The 21,301-nt window shown below is 35.8% G+C and overlaps 1 protein-coding gene across 6 annotated transcripts in view; it reads right to left on the bottom strand.

The window, feature by feature from the left end:
• Window positions 1-266: 266 nt before the first annotated feature.
• Window positions 267-21,301, bottom strand: part of ITCH (itchy E3 ubiquitin protein ligase) — a 124,161-nt gene continuing 103,126 nt past the window's right edge. For 4 of the 6 annotated variants that reach the window (XM_073792889.1, XM_019950662.3, XM_073792890.1 and 1 more), the window contains 8 exons: window positions 21,080-21,239; window positions 20,641-20,774; window positions 20,200-20,340; window positions 15,533-15,653; window positions 14,995-15,099; window positions 12,963-13,059; window positions 9,029-9,101; window positions 3,472-6,916 (listed from right to left, as the gene is read on the bottom strand). In XM_073792889.1, coding sequence (XP_073648990.1) covers window positions 6,817-6,916; window positions 9,029-9,101; window positions 12,963-13,059; window positions 14,995-15,099; window positions 15,533-15,653; window positions 20,200-20,340; window positions 20,641-20,774; window positions 21,080-21,239 — 931 coding nt within the window. In that variant the 3' untranslated portion in view covers window positions 3,472-6,816. Of the gene's footprint in view, window positions 534-3,471; window positions 6,917-9,028; window positions 9,102-12,962; window positions 13,060-14,994; window positions 15,100-15,532; window positions 15,654-20,199; window positions 20,341-20,640; window positions 20,775-21,079; window positions 21,240-21,301 lie in introns of those variants that run through there. The other 2 variants (XM_073792891.1, XR_012326268.1) reach the window with 2 other exon arrangements.

The following is a 21,301-nucleotide window of genomic DNA, read 5'->3' as shown; positions in this document are numbered from 1 at the left end:
GGAGTTCGGGCTGGAGTCAAGCGTCCCTGTGGTCTCCAGAGCGACTCCCTTGGGAATATTCCATGCAGGCTCTGAGAGAAGCGGTCAGGTCTAGCCTGGGAGTCTGCAGCCTTTGAACCCCGAGCTCTCGGCCACCCGGTGTTCCCTTGGAGAAGCCACCTCACATTTCTGTGCTCCCTCATTTTCTCACCTTCTTCTGGAGCCCTATTGTTGCCAACAAATCTTGGCTCTCTGTGCACCGATGCTGAACAGAAATACGAGACAGATTTTAGAGGATAAGAGAGATGGCTTTATTCCTCTGCCAGGCAGAAGGGAAGACACAGCAGGCTAGCGCCTCAAGAACTGTGTGTTCCCCCACCCCCAAACGGAGATTTTATATGTGGGGCTCGCAGTCCCCGGTATATGATAAGGATCAAAGTAGTGAAGGTCTCGCATTCTTTTTCTCCTTGCATTTCAAAACAGTCACAGCTGGCATTAGGCAGTCCGGTAATTGGGTCCCTTTGTCTCTGGTTTATCTGCCTACGACCTTCTTTCTGAAATGCAAAAGCTACAGGGGGTGATTTGTTACCAGGGGGCGCAGGGAATATAAACACCAGGACCACGATGGAATTTACATGAAGTTTGGGGTTGATAGGCCCAGGATGTAACTCACACAGCTTTAGCGTGATAGGTACAGGATGTAATTTACATAGTGTTAGGGAGTGAGGTTAGCTTTGTGAAGGACAAATCTAGTTACAGACACTACCGATTAGTAACCGTTAAAAATAAAGCAAGGAGTGATTAACACTTTCAGGCCAGGTTATGTTTTCTTCTCCAGCCTGTTCACTGTTCCCTTTACTTTCCTTGTTCTCAGGAGAGGGAAAAAAAAACACCTCACTTCTATTTTTATTGCAACACTATGTTGTTCCGTTTTCCACAAAAATTTATGGGTTCTCTAGCAGGAAATAATTTGCTAATTAGTTAGCCTCAGCTTACAGTGTTTCTTTGAGGCACTGGAGCTTGCTGAATTCAACGCAGATGATCTATCTCCAAAAATTCATTCCACTGTAGCCTCTTCCAATTGGGAGAGGATTTGGTTTTCCTTCTAGGGGCATCTGCATATTAAGAGGATTGAATAGTGACTTTACAGTGAGGAAACCTGGCAGGCACCATCTTAACCAGAGGATCAAGGTTAACATAACTGGTAATGGGATATATTGATATGTGCCCTCTGATATCATGCACCAAGGGCACACCACCTCTATGGTGTTTCTCACAAAAAGAAATCCATGGCCTTAACCTTAAGAAAACATTAACCAAACTTAGGACATTCTACAAGGTGCCAGATCAACACTCTTCAAAAAATGTCAAGGTCTGAATGAGGAACTGTCACAGATTGGAAGAGACTGAGAAAAACAACACTGGTGGGAAAACTGGTGATACCTGTATAAAGGTTGTAGTTCAGTGTCATTTTACCGATGTCAAGTTTTTATAATTGTACCAAGTTATATGGGATGTTAACATTGGGGAAAGCTGGGTGAAGTGTGTGCAGGAGTTCTCTGTACTATACTATTTTTTTTGCAACAGCTCTGTAAGTCTAAAATTATTTCAAAGTAAAGTTAAAAAAAAAAGGATTGGATACAAAGAAATGATTATTGAATCTGGAAACATTATAAAAGCGTTTAGCAAGGGGAAGAAGGGCTGCAGTGACTGGACCTCAAAATATCCTGGGACATAAGCACAGGATGATCATCACCACTATCTTACATATGGAGAAACAGACTGAGAGGGGGTGAATGAATTGAACAAGATCACAATCACAAAAGCAAAAAGTTCATGTGACTGGAGCCAGAATAAGAATTGAGGAGTTGGAAGTAGTCAGGGCCTTGAGTGACAGGCTTATGAGCTTTGGAGTTTATTCTGTGGCAATGGAGGAACCACTGTAATATTTTAAGAGGGGGAGAACCATGAGACAACTCTTCCACAAATCATTCTGAGTCAGCACAGATGGAATGGAGAGAATGGAGGCAATGACAAGAAATTGCTACAGTCAACCATGGTAGGGATGATGGATGTGGGCTGTGGTAATGCGGGCAGCTCCGAAAGAAGTGATTCAAAAGAAGTTTTGGAAATGGATTCGATAGGATTTGGAGAGCAATTAGATGGGACAGCTGAACTGGTTATGGGACAGCTGAACTGGTTGTGAGTAGCAGTACAGCAAAACGTTTAAGCACGCAGTCTTTGGAATCAGACAGTCCTGGATTCCAATTTGCACTCTTGCCACTTAATAGCTGTGGACACTTCAAGTTACTCAATTACGTTGAGCCTATTTTCTATTCTATAAAATAGAGATAATCATTCCTCTCTGAAAGTGACCAGGAAGACTGACAGTGCATGTAGCATATCTAATTGTCTGGGACATAGTAATAAATGTTGACAGTTGTCCTGGACTAAGTAAATATAGGTGTGATATTGGTCACTAGGATACAGAAGATAAATAGAAGAGGTCTGAATTAGAAATGAGGAAAATAACAGCATGGCTATTTTCAGCGATCTGCAGGTATGACTGAAAATTCTCAAGGTCCTTCCCTGTGAATTTCTTTGAGGAAACCCTCCTGCCCACAGCATCTCTGCTCAATGGGAACCTGTTCATAAGAGACCAATACTGTCCTTCCTAGGTCTCCACTGAAGACCTGGAAGATTCCCGTGGATCCTTCCCCTAAATGTCCTGACCACAAAGGAGCCCTACAGACATATGGGAATTGACCAATGAGCTGCGATTGACAGCAGTTTCTGTTCTGGAGTTACACAATGTGAGACACTCTTCCTAAAAGTCCAGAAAATAGCAGCCAGTCAGCCATAGCTGAGTCCCAGTTTGATGTTTTATAGGGTTTGCTGGACAGCCAAATGGTCAGTAAAAGTAACTACTTATTTTCCCATGAAAGATTTCCTCATACTGGGGGGAACATGTCTTCCCCTCTTTTTTTTAGCCACGCTGAAAATTAGAGCTTTCTAGCTGCTTATATAGGACAGAATAAATAGGATAGGGCCTACTTTGCAGGATCTGGAAGGAACCTGTCCTCCAGTCACTGTTAGATCAGGATATTAAAAAAAAAACCCACTTCCCTTAGCATCTTTCCCCTGGATCCATTTTAAATAAGAGCATGATCACTTGGTTTCCTAATAAGAAAAAGTCTTGGTAGCCAGCTGGTAATTTTCTATTGAGCACCTATGGCTGGGATCCTGTCTTAGGGAAACCTCTGGTTGTCCCAGAAAAGATGTCTTCATCTTGATTCTCTTCAACATAGGCACTAAATACAGTCTCACCTGAGACTTTCTAGTTTTTTTTCTATCTACTCCACAGTACAAGACAGGCTGTAACCTGCTCACTTACAAAAGCAGAGGGGCAGAAATCTATATGACCTGTTCACATAGAAGGCTTCCCGGCAAGTGGGGAAAACCTTACTCAAGACTAAAAGAAAAGTGTGCAAATGAAGGACCAAAAAGTTTAATTGTAAACAGTCTTACAACTTTTAGGGAAATGCAAGTGAGGCAGCCCCCTGCAGGACCTTTATAAGAGCACTTCACTCCTTGTGGTATTTGTAAAGTTACCTGAGTGTTTGAAATTACAGTTCATGAAAACAAAGGAACTCCAATACAGTAATATACAATTCAGTGCTGCCATTCCATTTTTGGTCAATGAAAGCATAGCATATATACAAATAATTTTGTAAATAACTCTAAAAGAAAAACAAAAAAATGAGGGGGGCTGGAGATGCCAATAATATTAAATAGAAGTAGTTAACCTAAAGGAGTTTAAAAGGATGGAGTTACATCCAAAACAAGGAGGGATATAAAAATAGAGAAATCTAATTCCATGAGTCATCCCTAATAACATTTCAGATTATTAACCAGGTAAATAAAAAGTAGCAGAGAGAGTTTGACTGAAATAGTTCATTTAGGATGAGACCTCTTTGGGCAGGTGAGTCATGTTTCACTAAAATTTCAGATGAATTGACATTGGTATGTCAATCTCCTGATGAAAAACTAGTACCTGAATTTTAAATAGAATTATTGTAAGTCTTATGAAATTACATTCTTCTGCACTCTGATATAAGATCATAAAAGACAGAGCAGTAATTCATTATTATGAGCTGCTGGACCAGTTTTAAATCACTCTATTTGATGAAACAAGTGAGGTCCTTCCCTCCAGACCCAGATTATGTGAAATGCTGCATTCCCCAGCCTCCCAAAAGAGCAGAAGAATAAGGCAATTGCTCATTTTACTTTGTTTTTATTTCAACATAACATGCAGTAAAAAAATTAACAGTATTTATTAGCATTTACAATGCTTACAAAGAAAAATGGACTCTAAAAGCAATTTAGTTCAGATTTAAGAAATCGCTCTAATTAAACACTTACAATAAATCTATTTCCAAATGATCAATTTGGACCAAAATTTAAGATAGTATTTGGTAGATATTTATGTCTGCTGTCTATTTGCAGTATTTTTATATAACCTCTGATTCTTGGGATATCCAGCCCCCATTTTCCTAACACAGCAGGGAAAGACATATACATGTGGCCATTTAAATTAAAGGAAGAAATGGAGTAAGGGAGATCCCAGGCTGCAAAAATATATACAAGCATTTACCTTTTCCAGAACTAAACGTTTCTTCCATAAAAATATTAAATAGCCAAGCCCTATAGAACTAGGGCCAGGACTACTTCAAATATAACTATTCTGTATTTTAAAAATATAGGGCAGAAAGCCTTTTGGATGATATTTATACATTTTTGAACAATATTTCTAGGTCCCTAAATGAATCATCAAGCATTATGTAGAACAAAAAAAGTCTACTTTCTTACATTATCTCTTAATTTAATCTCATAAATCTCTAGTAAATATTGTAGGTAACTACATTTCAATGTGAGCATTCACCTCAATAGGAAGTCTTTATAGAAGGCTTAATCTCCATAGCCATATATTACCAAAATTCAGACTTATGTAACGAATGGGTAGTTGGCAGACATTCGCTCTGTAAGACAAAGCAAGAGTTTTTTGCCCCCTACCAACAAAAAGGCAGAGTCACTACTTTGAAAACAACTAGGGCTTAGAGACTGTACTACATTTCCTAGAGTAAGTAGAATAAAATCAAAATAAAGATAGGATTGGGGGGAGCCCCATCTCTCCCTTTACACTAACAATTTCTGGATGAGGCAACCCTTTCACTCACTTAAGTATGCTTTATGATGGCAGTGTTTTAGAGTACAGATACACAAGTTGCAAAGTGTTTTTGTTGTTTTTCCAGGATGTAAAAGGAAGAGTAGTTAGGGACAAAAACCCCCATTTTCTTTCCATATACGAGAGGGGTTTGCTATTCTCTGCTGATTTTTGGCTCAATGCTATTTGTTCATGCTATGGTACTGAAACCTGCCAAAGTCCCTATCTCATGAGTTATGAGGCTGTCCTCAGGGTTCAGCTATGATAGGCACTCAGCTGGCTTCGGCTTCCTCCCACTGTCCATAAAGTCAAACCTCTGACAGCTGTCATCCTGACAGAGTCTAAGCAGGCTAAGTTAAAAAAGTTCCCACAGAGAAGGTCAAAGTGCATTCATTAATCAGTTACTAACAGAGCAATCTAACAGTCATGGGGAAAACCTGTTAAAATTTTTAGAGGTGAACAGAATATCCAGATCAGGACAAGGGAAAGAATGGAAATAACTACTCTAACAGGTGTCAGAGAAATTATCAACTTAAAAAGTTTCAATTCACATACAGAATACATTTCTGTGGTTACTAGAAATGTACTGTGAATAAACGTATTACTCCCTTCTTTTTAGCCAGTACCACAGCTCTCCCTCCCTAATGAAAATGTAATTTTACAGGATGTTTCACTGACCTCTACTTGGATTAGAAAGCACTCTAGTTATAACTTGAACTCCTTAGCAATAATTAAACGTAACTGAAGTTGCTGGATTATGATAAAATTATAAAGATGCAATTAATATACAGGAACATATAAAAATTGTTGATGGCCTTCAAATAATTCAGCTAAATTAATTCCAATTCTAGGTTAACTTTTATACAGACAGTGAAGGAAGCACAGTGTTAATATTGTTTGTGAAGTTTAGTATTTGCAAGGCAATTACAACAAACTTCCAAATGAAGAGAGTTATGCAGTCATTTGCAGGCTGGGACCAACTTCTCTCTGAATTCAAATTAACAAAACTACTTTGTAGAGGGATACAAGAGTCTCACATCTCTCCTTTCTAGAGATAACATCAAAATGATGCATGGATTTCATGCTCCGGAAAGGAAAAACAACAGTCAGGCCAGGCTGAAATAAGAGGGAGAGCACAAGCCAGAAGTTTGCTCACATCCCCAGAAGCTGGGCTATTTTAAACAAATACCTCTTACCATGAGGCTTAACAGGAAGATCTTACATATTTTAGTTACCAAGGGACTTCCCTGCATATTTTCAGAATCTCTAAAAGAAAAAACCCTACTCCCAAATGAGACTTCTGATACACATATACAAAATTTTTGTTAAGGAAACAATCTAGTGGAATAAGACAAGGCAGATTTCATTTTTATGTTAATTCCATGTTAAGTACGGTTTTGACTAGTCATTTGCAGATCTGAGTTCTGGAACATTGAGAAGAAATCCAGAATCACTGGGAGATAAGTCTCAACGATAACATTAATTTACTTACACTCAAGGTAACTCTCTAAACAGTCACAGTCCAATTTTACAAGATGTGCAATAGGCAAAGAAGGAAAAGGACAAACATTGCAAATAAGTTCTTGTCCTTTGGCGGTGCAAGCTCTCAGAAGTCACTCTTGTCCAAATCCTTCTGTTTCTTCAATAGCAAATAACAGCTTTTCCTTCAGTTGCTCATAGCTCTTGTAGGGTGGCAGGTCCAGGCGGTTAAAACTAAAAGTAAGAATTGTTAGCTTGAGAAAAGGAAATATACTAAGAATCATATGGGCAGTGTAACAATGGTTTTAAAGCCAGGCAAAATTAGGTTCAAATCCCAGCTCTGTCACTGGGCCCCTAAGCATGTGTTTTTTACTTTTCCGAGTCTCGGTTTTTTCTTTGGTAAAATGGGAACAACAATATTTATCTCTCGGGATAGAGTGAAGAATAAACAAGCATATATATAGCACAGTACTGGTGCTCAGCAGGTGCTCAGTAAAATGTTACTCCTCTCAAGCTTTCCCATCCACCCTAATCTATATGTGGTCAGCAAACTTTTGCTGTAAAGGGCTAGACAGTAAATACTTCAGGCTTTGTGAGTCATAGGTCTCTTATCAAAAGATTTTAAGTATATCCCATTAAGAATAAAAAAGTTTTCGGCTCTAATATCTAATATGTTGGTCTGACTGAATTTCTCTGTCCTATTCTTAGCTGTGAGTTTTTAAAGGCATCTTCTAATTTTGGGCCATATTAAGAACACCTTCACAAGGTAACAGGTAGTGAATCTGCCCTAAAGCCTTGGTCCTCTGCTATATTTTTAGGATAAGGTGCAGGTAGATGTTTGGCAACAGAAGAAATAATGCTATCCACAAAGGGAAAATAAATTTACGGTTATGGAAATGAACAAATGGAAACATGGAACTTGAAAAAGTAATGAGGCTGGTTTTCATGTGTGACTGAGATAAGCTATTCACAATAATGTAATGGCACAATCTGTTCCAAGTTTAAAAAAAGGGAGAAAAGATCAAATCAAAATATATGTGTACAAGATGAATGTAAAAAAATCAATTGTATTTCGATATACTAGCAATGAATAATCTGAAATGAAATTAAGAGAACAATTCCATTTATAGTAGCTTCAAAAAGAATAAATACTTAGGAATAAATTTATCAGAAGAAATGCAGGGCTTGTGTAATGAAAACCATGAAACATTGTTGAAATAAGTTAAACACCTAAACAAATGGAAAGACACCTGATATTCATGGATCAGAAGACTTAATACTGTTAAGATGACCTTACTCCCCCAAAATGATCAAAGCAATTCACATCAAAATCCCAGCTGACCTCTTTGCAGAAATGGACAAGCTGATCTTATAATTCATATGGAAATCCAAAGAACCCAGAAGAGCAGAAACAATCTTGAAAAAGTTGGAGAATGCATACTTAACTTCAAAACTCACTGAAAAGCTGCAGTAATCAAGGCAATGTTACTGCCATTAAGGACAGACATATAGATCAATGGAATAGAATTGAGAATCCAGAAATAAACCCATGTATTTACAGTCAACTGATTTTCAACAAACATGCCAAGGTGTTATTTTTAAAAAGCCATATGTATGAAAATACAAAGGAGCAAACAATAAAACAAATAAAAAGGGTAGATAGGGAAAATAAACAAATATCCAGCAAGGTATATATATGACCACTGAAATGTCCCACAAAATAAAGTTCAACTATTGTTGACATTAGGTTGAATTCCAATATATTGTATTTAAGATTAGGGTTTGTTTTTAGTTTTGTACATTTTTGGAAATGTGGTTAAACTACATTTATAATAAGAAAATAGTATTTCTGTCACCATGTTAGAGTAGCTCTCCCTACAGCTATCTAGACTTGATTTCTTCCTCTGCCTACAGAGAAAAGTTAAGTTTTCTAAATATCACATTTCAAAAAAAAAAAATTCGGGGTGGGGGGAGGGATTGACTGTTAATGGCAACAGGGATTGTTTTGGGATGAAGGAAATACTCTAAAACTAGATTATAGTGATGGTTACTTTTCTGAAAATCTACTAAATATCACTGAATTAAAATGGGTAAGTTTTTTGTTACATAAATTATGTCTCACTAAAGCTATTAAAAATAATTCAATACCATGGGGAAAGTATTTCATTTCTAACACGTTTTAGTATATACAGGATAAATGGGAAAAAGCTATTTTCTACACTCTTTTTTCTTTTTAATTTTTCTTTTATTTTGAAGTATAGTTGATTAACAATGTTGTGTTAGTTTGAGGTGTACAGCAAAGTGATTCAGTTATACACATAACTGAATCTTTCTGATTTTACTTACCAGGTATGACTTCTAGGCAACCAATTTTCTTTCCCAACTTTTTCAATGCAGAATTTCTGTGGCCCATTGCTCCCTAAAAGTGAAATCATCAACAGTTTGATAGTGCAATGGTTCTCAAATTGTTATCACCAATCCAGCTGCATCAGCATCACCAGGGAACTTGTTAAGAATCACAAATCCATAGGCCCTAACCCAAGCCTACTGAATTGAATTAAAAACTCTGGGGGTGAGGCTCAGCAACAGTGTTTTAACAAGCTTCCAGGCAATTCTGATTGAGAGCTAGAGTTTGAGAACCACATTGTTAATGTATGCCCAAGAGGAGAAAATGCACTTTTATCTAGTATTCCTTAGCCAGAAAAACAGAATGCTATAATTAACAATACCTCACATAAGAGAACACATAAAAAGCTTAATTTTAGTTTTAAACACAATGGGGAAACTACAGCTCACTGTCTTACAAAACTTGATTTAAACAGAAAATTGTTAAAACTTTAGAAAATGTAAACAACCTAGTGAATTCAATGTTAACAATGCTTGTGCTTAGAGGTCCTATAGGGCAGACCCTTACACACCTAACACCCCATTCTTGCCTCTCATTTACCTTGTGTTGGAGTCAGCTGTTAATGGTTATCTTTAAGCACTGGTTTTCTAAAAAGGTCACTACTGCTCCCTAAAAAGCATTTACTGGTGGTCATAAGGACTGGTATACTACTGGACTTTTAAATGAGAAGGGGCCAGGCACACTTATTGTTCTGCCATATGTAAGGTAGTCATACCCAAAGAACTTTCTCATGTTCCACCTGACTAAACCCAGTACAAATATAAAGTGGTAGTACTTTTGTATCTAATCACATTGAAGTGTTTTCACAAGTAGTTATGCGAAAAGCCCAGTAACATAGGATATGGTCATTATGAAAAAGGATAGTTAAAATGATTAAATAATTAAGCATGAAATTATTAAATGGTTTATGTACTGGCACATTCTCTCAATATATTACAGCATTTCTAACCACACAGATGGAAAGTTTCGTTTAATAGTGCTAATTAGTATGTAACAGTAGAGTCTGGATTGCTTTTAATAGACTTAGAATCAAATATTAACATAGCAGAGAGGGACTTCCCTGGTGGTGCAGTGGTTAAGAATCCGCCTGCCAATGCAGGGGAGATGGATTCGAGCCCTGGTCCGGGAAGATACCACATGCCGTGGAGCAACTAAGCCCTGCACCACAACTACTGAGCCTGGGCTCTAGAGCCCGCAAAGTACAACTACTTGGCCCACGTGCCACAACTACTGAAGCCCATGTGCCTAGATCTAGGGCCCGTGCTCCACAAGAGAAGCCACTGCAATGAGAAGCCCATGCACCTCAACGAAGAGTAGCCCCTGCTCACTGCAACTACAGAAAGCCTGCACACAGCAAGGAAGACCCAACGCAGACAAAAATAAAAATTTTTTAAATAAAATAGCAGAGAAATATGAAATGAAGGATTTTAGTGAATTTCATTGATAAAGGCTATTTTACAAATATGTCATATTATCAATACTATTACCCTGGATGCTTTCTAAAGTTTTATGGAATTGTAAGACATCATGTTGTAAACATTATATAATGAAGTTAATTTCAGGTTGCCTGTTGTTTTCAATCTTACTCTGACACTGTCCCTAAACGAAACAACTTCCAGATAGACTCTTGCACCTCTTTTCCTATTTTTCAGCCTATTTCAACTTTAAAAAGGTCTCTGAGGCTTTTGTACATATCAGAGCCTTGGCCTATACTGGAATTTCGTGATTAGACACTACACTTTAAAATAAGATCTACCTCATTTTTCTCTACTTTGATCAGCTATAATTTATTCTAGCAGGTATATTATCCTTAATTCACTTAGATTATTTCCCTCTTTTTCTTATATTTATTTGTCTATTTATTATTTCTTACCTTTTCTATCTGTTCTTTCATATTCCAGTGATTCTTATACAGAAGGGCTTCTGACCTCTTAAGCCCAAATCTTTTCTTCTAAATAGGAACAACATTTTGTGTCTTCTAATAGAGTTTTTCCCAAACATACATGTATTGAAATAAATATTATTTCTTTATAAATAATTTTTTAAAACTTTCTTCTTTATATTACAGTTAGTGTTATGTATCTGTATTTTTTGGAGATTGTAGATACGTTATTTCACATCTACCAACTTCATTCCGTGAGGATATTATAAATATGTTAAAAAAAATGGGATATTAGATCTGATAAGGTCAAGAACCACCAGATTAAATTGTTATATACATCACTCTTACAATTTTCTTTTCCTACATTGGGTGGATGAAAGGTTAAACCAATGTCCTCTAAAATTTGATGAACCACAATCTCACTGTCTGTCTTCCACAGGTATCCTTTTGTGTTGCTTTAGACTGCTCCATCCAACCCCAAATATTATTCCCAAGAGAAGACCTAGTTCTTGTTTTTTTAATAATCAGACTTCCAGTTTATACTGAGAAGCTTGTACCAGTTTTTTCTTCATTTTGGTCACTATTCCTTACCTCTCCAACCGCCAACATGGTTTCTTTTTCAAACTACAGAGCATTCTCAAAGGACTTACAAATTATCCTTTTTGAGACTTCTTTCTCTGTAGCACTAGATAAAAACTTCCCTTCTATATTGCTTCGGAGAGACTAAAATATTTATTCTCTGGCCTCTCCTTTAAGTCTGTCTCTAGGCTAGTTATGTCTCACCCCTAAATGTTTCTAAGCATCAGCTCTCTACTCTTCTCTGTATTCTATTTCTGCATAAGCCCATCCATTCTCACAGCTTCAAATGTCACTGCTTCATTGCTCTTATGAGTCTACTTTCTCTCTCTACTGTTACCTCTAAACTCGTGCTTTAACAACACCTGTAAAACTGTCCCCTCACTGAGATTTTCTACTTGGTTGCCTGACAGTCACCTTAAACTCAGCAGATTCTTTACACTTCACAACTTCTCCATGTTTCATAACATGGTAAACATTCTTCCTTTATATTTCGTTTTCTAATCAAGTCCTATTTCTACCTTTGGAACTTCTCTAGCATTTCTCTCTTCTTTTCCATCCCTATTTTATCTCCTAAGATCAGGTTCTTATCATTGCTCTAATCATTCTTCCTATTTCCAGCTTCCATCTGCACGCTATACCTTACTATCAAATCTTCCTAAAAGGCAGCTTCAGCAAGTTCACCTGTCTTCAACAAGTTCCCATAGCTTCCAAAACCCTAAGTAATGTCCAAATTCTTTTGGTCTGGCTTTTAAAGTCTTGAACTGGTTCCACACACTATATCCAGAACTGCCTATTTAATTCTTTAATTCTGACTCTCTCTTCTCCAGCTGAAACAGACTTAGGGATCACAACTTCTATCCTCTTATGGTACTTGCATAGTGTTGGTGTTAAAGAAAGACTTGAATTTACTTATTTAGTCACAAAATAAATATTCTTAAGGTCATTCATTTCAAAATAACATACAATTTAATCAGTGACTATTATGTGACAGGCACTGTACTAGGCACTAGAAATAAAAAGATGAAGATATGGATCTATATCTCAAGGAGCTCCAGGTATAACAGGGAAGAGTGGTAAACAAGTCATTAAAATATAATACAAACAATAGTAGTGTCTCTCATAGGAGACACTGAAATGTTTGCCATATGACTGAATGAGGAAACATCTACATATATAGAAGACCATTATCCTACCATTAAAAGACCATTAAAATGTGGGGTCTAGCCTAAGAGTTAAAAACTTCTAGAGGTAAGGATTACAAAGTGATTTAAAAGCTGATACAAATCCAGGTTAACTGTGTCTAGTTAAGAAAATATACTTGTCTTTGTTATTTGATACACTGTATACACATTAATATAACAGCAGTGTGATAAACAATTTTCTGTATAGGAAAAGTGATCCTGTTGACATACCCATGAGGTCAGCAAATCCGCCAACTGGCAATCGGCAGGTTCCAGTAACAAACTGCAAAAGTCTCATTCTCTTCTCATTATCGATTTCTTTAACAAACTGTTAAAAGCACATTTAAAGAGATACATAGGTCATATGTGACGTTCAGAATACTAAACAAGAAAGAAAAAAATCATTTCAAATCTTAACCAAACTCCCAGTGTCAGATGCACTGGAAAATGACTGAATCCACCACTGTGGATGGTAGAGCTTCTCCATGTTTGTCAAAAGCCCTACCAACCTTCCCCTATACCAATCCTAGTACCACATCCTTATAGGGAAACAGAAAAAGAAGAGTGCCCTGGGCCCAAGAGCTCCTTACTCATGCAGTCTCAAGATCAGCTCTTCTAGGGCACCCTTCCTTTTCCCTCTAGATCTGCCTGTCCTATAGAAATTCATGTGGTTACGAAGGACAAAGAGATTGAGTCAGAACAGACTTTTTGGTTTTATGAACAAACGAAATCAAGCTCACAAATTCTGACCAAGATATATCCCAGTAATGTTCTTCTCTCAGTGTTCTTTATGTTTTGGTGTAGCTATGTGTTGCCAGAATTATGTGGCTTTTAACTCCTACAATTCTGACTCAAAACATTAAGTGTCTAGAGAATTCTTTCTAGCCTGTAGCACAAGAATTTTGTCTCAGCCAAATGATTTTTTTGTAAAGAATTTTTATCCTACTGTACTAATTGTATTTGTTACAGAAGCCCAGTCACCTCAGCTTCTTATTAATTTCTTTACATAAATTTCTTTACATAATTAGAAGGCATTAAAAAATTTTTTTACTGTGGTTAAATATACATTAACATAAAAATTTACCATTTTAAGTGTACAATTCAATGGCATTAAGTACATTCACACTGTTGTGTAACCATCACCACTATTTACAGAACTTTTTTATTATATCAAACAAAAACTCATTTCATTAAACTTATCTCCTTGCTTCTGCCTCCCTTCTCCCCAGTCCCTGGTAGCCTTTATTCTACTTTCTGTCTCTACAAATTTGCTTATTCTAGATACCTCATATAAGTGGAATCATACAATATTTGTCCTTTTGTGCCTGGCTGATATCACTTAGTATAATATCCTTAAGGTTCATCCATGTTGTATCCTATGTCAGAATTCCCTGTCTTCTTAAGGTTGGACAATATTCCACTGTGTGTGTGTATATATATATATATATATATATATATATACACACCACATTTGGTTTATCCAATCATCTCTTGATAGACATTTTAGATTGCTTCCACCTTTTGGCTAATGTCAATAATGCTGATATGAACATAGTTATACAAGTTTCTGTTTGAGTCCCTGCTTTCAATTCTTTTGGGTATACCTAGGAGTAGAATTGCTAGACCATATTAATTCTATGTTTAACGTTTTGAGGAACCACCAAACTGTTTTCCACAGTGGTGTACCATTTTATATTGCCAGCAGCAACGCAAGAGAGTTCCAATTTCTCCACATCCGTACCAAGGATGATTATTTCTTTTTTTTTTTTTTTATAATAGCCACCTTTTAATGGGTATATGTCTCACTGTGGTTTTGATTTGCACTTCTCTAATGATTAGTGATGCTGAGCAACTTTTCATGTGCTTATAGCAGAAATTTTGTGAAGAGACACCATTATGATTCCAAACCAAGGCTCTCCCTTAAGTTACACCTTCTAAACATTAAATAATTCTTAATGAGCTATGAATGATGAAAACCATACTTCAGATAGTTCTACAAAATTCCAAAAGCATTTAGATCAAATGCAGGGGAATATTATTATCTGGGATTGTCTTATACTCTGGGCAACGGTGCAAGGTGTGTGTTGCTTACCTGGCAATAGTGAAAGAATGCTGTTATAATCGGTATTCATTTATTGTAATGCATAGAATGGAATGAGGATCCTTAACATACTGGTACACTTTTTCTGTGACTCATTTCCATATGTGGTAAGCAATTTCTACAAAAATTACGGTATTCCAAAAGAAAGAAACTGAGACAAACCTGCCAAAACCACATGATTTGTTTGCTTGTCCTAGTGTAATGACGGTAGATGGCATGTCTTTGCCAGTCATTCAAATCAATCTCTTGCATTCCACATAAAAGAACCTTTAGGGATGAAAAAGACAAATGGTTTCTTTAGGTAACTGTACAACCTATATAAAAATGCTAGACATAGTTAAGACTAGTATTAAACAACTTTCAAAAATTTAATCAGGAGGCTTTGGCTTATAAACTGTGTATCAAGAATTTTATCTATATTATTTGTAAAAGCTGAGTTTCCATGATTGGTGTCATATATACACATATTCAGGTATATAAGTCACTCACTGGATAGAGGTTCTAATACTTTTCTTTTTTTGGTAACACTTTATATATTTGGATAAATTATGGACTTCTTTTAACCTCTGGGGATGCTTCAGAAACATACTGCCAGAATAAAAAATACTTTTGCCATTGGAAAGATGGTAAAGTGAGTTGAAAACAGGCACCTGAAGGCATTATTTACCAGCATGCTGCAGAGGAAAGAACAACTCATTACCTCTAATTCCTTTGCATCAAAGTACTGCAAATACTGCTGGGGAAGAATTTCATTAAAGCCCTCAAAGAAAGCTTGTGTCTGTTCTTCAACACCACGAGACAACCTCCATTCAGCTACCATTCTGGTAAATAAATATAAAAAAAACTATGAGGAAGTTTAGGTTTTACCTTTAAATTCTGAGTGTAAAAATAATTTTTAAAAACTTTATTATGAAAAGTGTCAAATATATATATAAGTAAAATAAATGAACCCTATGTACAGACCTCTCAGCTTCAATACCAATCTTATTTCATTATGCCCCTATCCACCCTAGATAGCATATAATTTCATTTTAAACAAAAATTTCAGTATATATTTCTATAAGATGAGGTCTCTTTTAATTTTATTTTAATTTGCATAATTTATTATGCAAAATCTCTGTAACTCAAGGTTAGTTCATCATTAACTAGGGTCTTAACCTCAAATATGCGCAATGCTATGCTCAATGCTGGGGGAGATTCAGGAGTATAAGCTATTCCTTTCTTGAAGCAGCTTAAAGTTTTTTTCTTTTTTTTTTACATCTTTATTGGAGTATAATTGCTTTACAATGTTGTGTTAGTTTCTGCTGTACAACTAAGTGAATCAGCTATATGTATGCATATATCCCCATATTCCCTACCTTTTAAGCCTCCCTCCCACCCTCCACCCTCAGTATCCCACCCCTCTAGGTCATCACAGAGCATCTAGCTGATCTCCCTGTGCTATGCAGCAGCTTCCCACTAGCCATCCATTTTAAGTTTGGCAGTGTATATATGTCACTGCTACTCTCTCACTTCGTCCCAGCTTCCCCTTCCCCCACTGTGTCCTCAAGTCCATTCTCTACGTCTGCGTCTTTATTTTTTTATGTTTTTTAAAAACATAACTACAATTCTATCATCACACCAAAAAAGTGAGCAATAATTCCTTTATATCAAATATTCAGTGCTCAAATTCTACTGACTGACTCAAATTTTTGGACATATTGATTGAATCAGATTAGATTTTCTTCTAATCTTCATCTACATAGATACATATTAACAGAGTTAAAATCACATCAAATACAAACTTTGTTTTATTACAGAATATTTTTAACAATTTTAACAAGCAAACAAACATGTATTTTAGGCATTTGATTACTTCATGACAATTTCAGACAACCAAAGTCCTAAAGTTTATTAAAACTCTGAAATTTTGGAAAATGGCAGTGTAGGTTGTATTGGACTAATCTTCCGGGTGATTATAATGATAAACACTGGGCAAATTACAGAAAACAAATGTCTGAAGGCATCAGAGAGAAACCAAAGGCAGGCAGAAACTGGTGGGGACAAGATTCTTGAAGGAAGCTGGCACACTGGAGCAGAGCCGCATTTACTAGGCTTTTCCTTTGAGGGCACTTCCCAGTTTACAAAGAGCACAGGGAAATGAAACTCAAACTGAAAGCAACAGTATTATTGGGCTGAGGAGACATGAGGTTGGGAGCTTAAAGCTGCCAAAGCAGCTACAGAAAAACCCCTAGAAGAAAGAAGACAAAGAAAAGGAGCTCCCAAATCTGCACAGAAACACACTTCAACTCCTTAGCTCACTCCTAAATACACATGTCTAGGACGATGAAACTCCAAGGAACCCTGTGCAATGAACAAATGGAAAGCCAAAGATCCAACCAGAAATTTCAGCAGCCACCTAGGGCTGTAGAGACAGAATTTAAGCTTAATTCTCACAAGGTAATGGTAAAACACCTTGGGCTTTCCATTGTAAGGACTATGAACCATGTTCTAGGAATAAACATTATGTTTTAGGATTAAAAGCAAAATGGAAGTAGACTAGCTCTAGCAAGCTTCCACACAATCAATGTGATCTGTCCTTAATTTAACTGCCTGTCAAAACAAAACTCAATATTTTTCAAAGGGGGGAAAAAAAAGAACTCAGAGTCTCTACCATGTATCATCCACAATAAAAAATGACTACCTAGGCAAAGAAGCAGGAAAATGTGACCCATAAGAGAAAAAAAATCCATAGAATAAGGCCAACTAATAGCCCAATGCTGAAGTTAGTAAATACTTTCTAAAAGCTATTAAAAATGTATTAAATAATTTATAGGACAAGATGGACAAAATATATGAAGAGATAAAGATTCTCAACACAGAAACTCTTGAAAGAAGCAAATGGAAATGAAAGAATATCTGAAATGAAAATTTAATTGGATGAACTTAAAAGCAGTGAATTCAAACGCAGATCAATCAAAATGGCCCAAACTGAAGCACAGAGAAAATGAAAAAAATATAAACAGCATCTGGGATGATATCAAAGGTTAAATATACATGTATCCGAAGTCTCTGAAGTGTGAAAGAGGGAACGAAGCAAAAGGAACATCTACAGAGAAAAAGCACAAAAATTTTCCATAACTGCTAAAATGGCATCTATCAGGAGAACATAAAAGCGCATATATACGAGGCAAAATGCTAAAAAACCTTTAGAAAATCTTTTAAAAGCCACAGAGAAAAACATACATTTCATCCAGAAAACAACAGAAATAGTGGCTCACATCATCAAAAATAGAAGACAATAACGGAATGACATTACTGAAAGAAAGTGTTTAAAAAAAAAAGAGAAAAAAAACCCCTATAAACCTAGAATTCTAAATCTAGTGAACATATCCTTCAAAACTGAAGATGACATACAGATGTTTTTGGATAAAAGCTGAGAGAATTTATTGCCAGCAGGCACACACTAACAGAAATGGTGAAGGAAGTTTTTAAGGCTGAGAAATGATCCCAGATGGAAAAAATGGATCTGCAGAAAGAAATGAAGAGAACCAGAAATAGTAACATGAGTAAATATAAAAGACTATTATTCCCTAATTTCTTTTAAAATCTATTGATTGCTTAAAGCAAGAATATAGTATTATGGGGTTATAAACATAAGAAATAAAATAACAATAGCACAAATGGCTGAAATGAGATAAACAGAATTATACTATTATGAGCCTCTTATAATGTACAAGTAGTATATTAATTATAAATTACGTTACATATATTAATGTATTAGCATAATATTAATTAAAGGTGATAAGTTAAGGATGCATATATTCATTAGAGCAGTCACTGAACTTTAAAGAGGTATACAGCTAAGAAAAAACCAAAGATATATAAAAAGAAAACTAGAAATTATTAATACAAAAGAGGACAGGAAAGGAGGAACAAAAGAAATTGGGAAATAGAAGAAACAAATAGCAAGGTGGCAGGCTTAAGTCCAATCATATCAGTAATAACATTAAATTTAAATGTATCAATTGCAACTAAAAGTAATAATTATCAGAATGGATAAAAGTAGTAAGACCTAAGAATATGCTGCTTTTAAGAAACATACTTTAAACAGAAAGACAAAGGATTGAAAATAAAGGATGGAGGAAAATATACCATGCAAATATTAATCACAAGAAATGTGGAGAGGATATGTTAATATTTAAAAAGTAGAAAAGCAGGCAAGAGATCCAGAAACTGGAACTCAACAATCAGCAGCTATGTGAAATCTCACCCCTATCTGACTGAACTGGTGTTGAGAATATGTCAGTGAACTAATAACTCGAGACTAAAAGTGTGAACTAATGCAAAGCGTAAGAGACTACACTAAGAAAACCGTCTTTGTACTTAAAAATTTTACCTGATCTTCAAATATTCCCCACAAAAATATCTGCATATAAATTTGAGATTCTTTTCAATGCCATGATGTTACATGGCATAGTAGTTACAGAATTGGTATTTTAAAAAGTGATCCAGCACTGCTTCTAGCCTTAAAACTCCCACTTCTGGAGAAAAACTTAAAGTTTTATATGACCAAAATTCTTTTCTATTACTTTATAAATCTTCATATTTCTGGTTAAATTGAAATATATCAGAAAGGGGGGCATTAAACTCATTAGCATCCACTAGACTAATTCTTTGTAAGGTTAACAGTTTGAATTAACCTGCAGGATAGTCAGTCCCTCTACCTTGCTGCCTCCACAAGAATCTGTCCTATCTCTCATGGGCTTTGCTGCCAGACTCGTTAAAAAGAAATTTAGACTGTCTACTGAATTTAGTCCTTAATTTCTTGTAATCTGGCCTCTATACCTACCATTGGGCTATAGTTCTAACTGTTCTCTTAAGGGTTATCATAACTTATTAGCCACAACATCTTCTAAAGATTCTTCATTTTCCTTGGCTTCTGAAATGCAGGACATGGCAAATGGGCTACCAATTCTGAGCTGCCTGACAGCATCACACACCATGGCAACTCTTATTTACGATTCGTGACTTGTGCTTTCCAGCCTCTGTAACTCTGCATATAACTTTTGCTCTTATTTCTACATAACTGAATCCTTCCCAACCATGAAGGCTCAAATTAAATACCATCAGATTCTTGCTCCGTGATTATAGCTAGATGAAAGGATGTCTCCCATAGCACTTTTCTTGTTCCTCTCTCAATGTACTTACAAGGTATGACGTGGTGTATTGCATCCTTAATAATACATGAGTTCTCATAATAATTAGTATAAAGGCAAATATTATTTTTTGAAATACTGTCCACTAGTATTACTAAGCAATTATCAACATACTATACAGTCCAACAGAAAGGCTAAAAACTATGTCAAAAGGAGCATTCTCTCTTACCTGATATATTCCTCTTTATTTTCTTCTGTTACAAGAATATTGCCACCATTGGGTTTCAAATCATGACTCTTGATTTCACCTAAAATTTCTTTATCCACGGAAAAATACATTTCCAAACCACATTCCTCAATATTGTTTTCTCTGCCCAAATGAAAGTTAACACTGTTACACTGATTCAGTCATGTAAGAGTTTTTTTTTTTAACTAAAGGACTATGTTCTTAAATAACTATTGTTAAACTGTAACATCGGAATTAACAACAAAACTGGAACATTATGCTCTAAAATCACATTTTTGCCTAAGATATTTCTATAAAATTTATCATATTGAATAATGAGACAGGTTTAATGTAAACCATTTAAATTCAGTAAACCAATTACATGCTTACAGTCTGAATACATTACCAACACAACAATGATAAATTAAAAGGAAACAAACTTACTTAACCCAGATGAGAGAATTGTAAAATTCTGGATCAATAGATTCTAAATCCTTGAGACCAACTGGTTTGTTCAAGATACGCTTATAGAATGGCAAAGAAAAACCTGTGTCTATGAATTTCCCATGGAACAGAGCCTATGCAAGAAGAAAACAATACCATTAAAGATAATTTTATATTTTATAAGATATAAAAGATTTTATATATCTCATTGTATTTCAGAATGTTTTTGTTTTTTGAATGAAGAACTCATCTAACAAACAAAACAAACTCCCCTGTCATATGATCTATTATGGAATATTTCTGGGGAAAGGGCAGATATAACAAGCCCAATCTTAGACATATCTTAATGATGAGAAAATTTCAAATGAGAAAGTTAAAGAAACAATGCTTTAGTATTGCTAAATTAGCAAAGTAAACACAGTTCTCCACTTGCACTTACCATAGCAATAAACCTGCCAATAAAACGAAAATATTTCAGGTGATCTGGATTGATGTAAGAAGCGGGGTTTATCTGCAAGCAGTAATTATCCTTCCCTGCATATTCAAACAGGCAATACATTGGGTTCAACACCTCATGTGACAAAAGAAAGAACCATTCTCTGAAATCAAAAGAAAATTTAGGATGAAAAATCTTGTAAGTAACCATACCAATAAATCAAAG

Source organism: Tursiops truncatus, chromosome 15, assembly GCF_011762595.2.
Source record: "Tursiops truncatus isolate mTurTru1 chromosome 15, mTurTru1.mat.Y, whole genome shotgun sequence".
In the NCBI taxonomy this organism is placed as follows: Eukaryota; Metazoa; Chordata; class Mammalia; order Artiodactyla; family Delphinidae; genus Tursiops; species Tursiops truncatus.
Note: the sequence above shows the minus strand (reverse complement) of the source record. Positions and strands in the feature narration are given on the sequence as shown.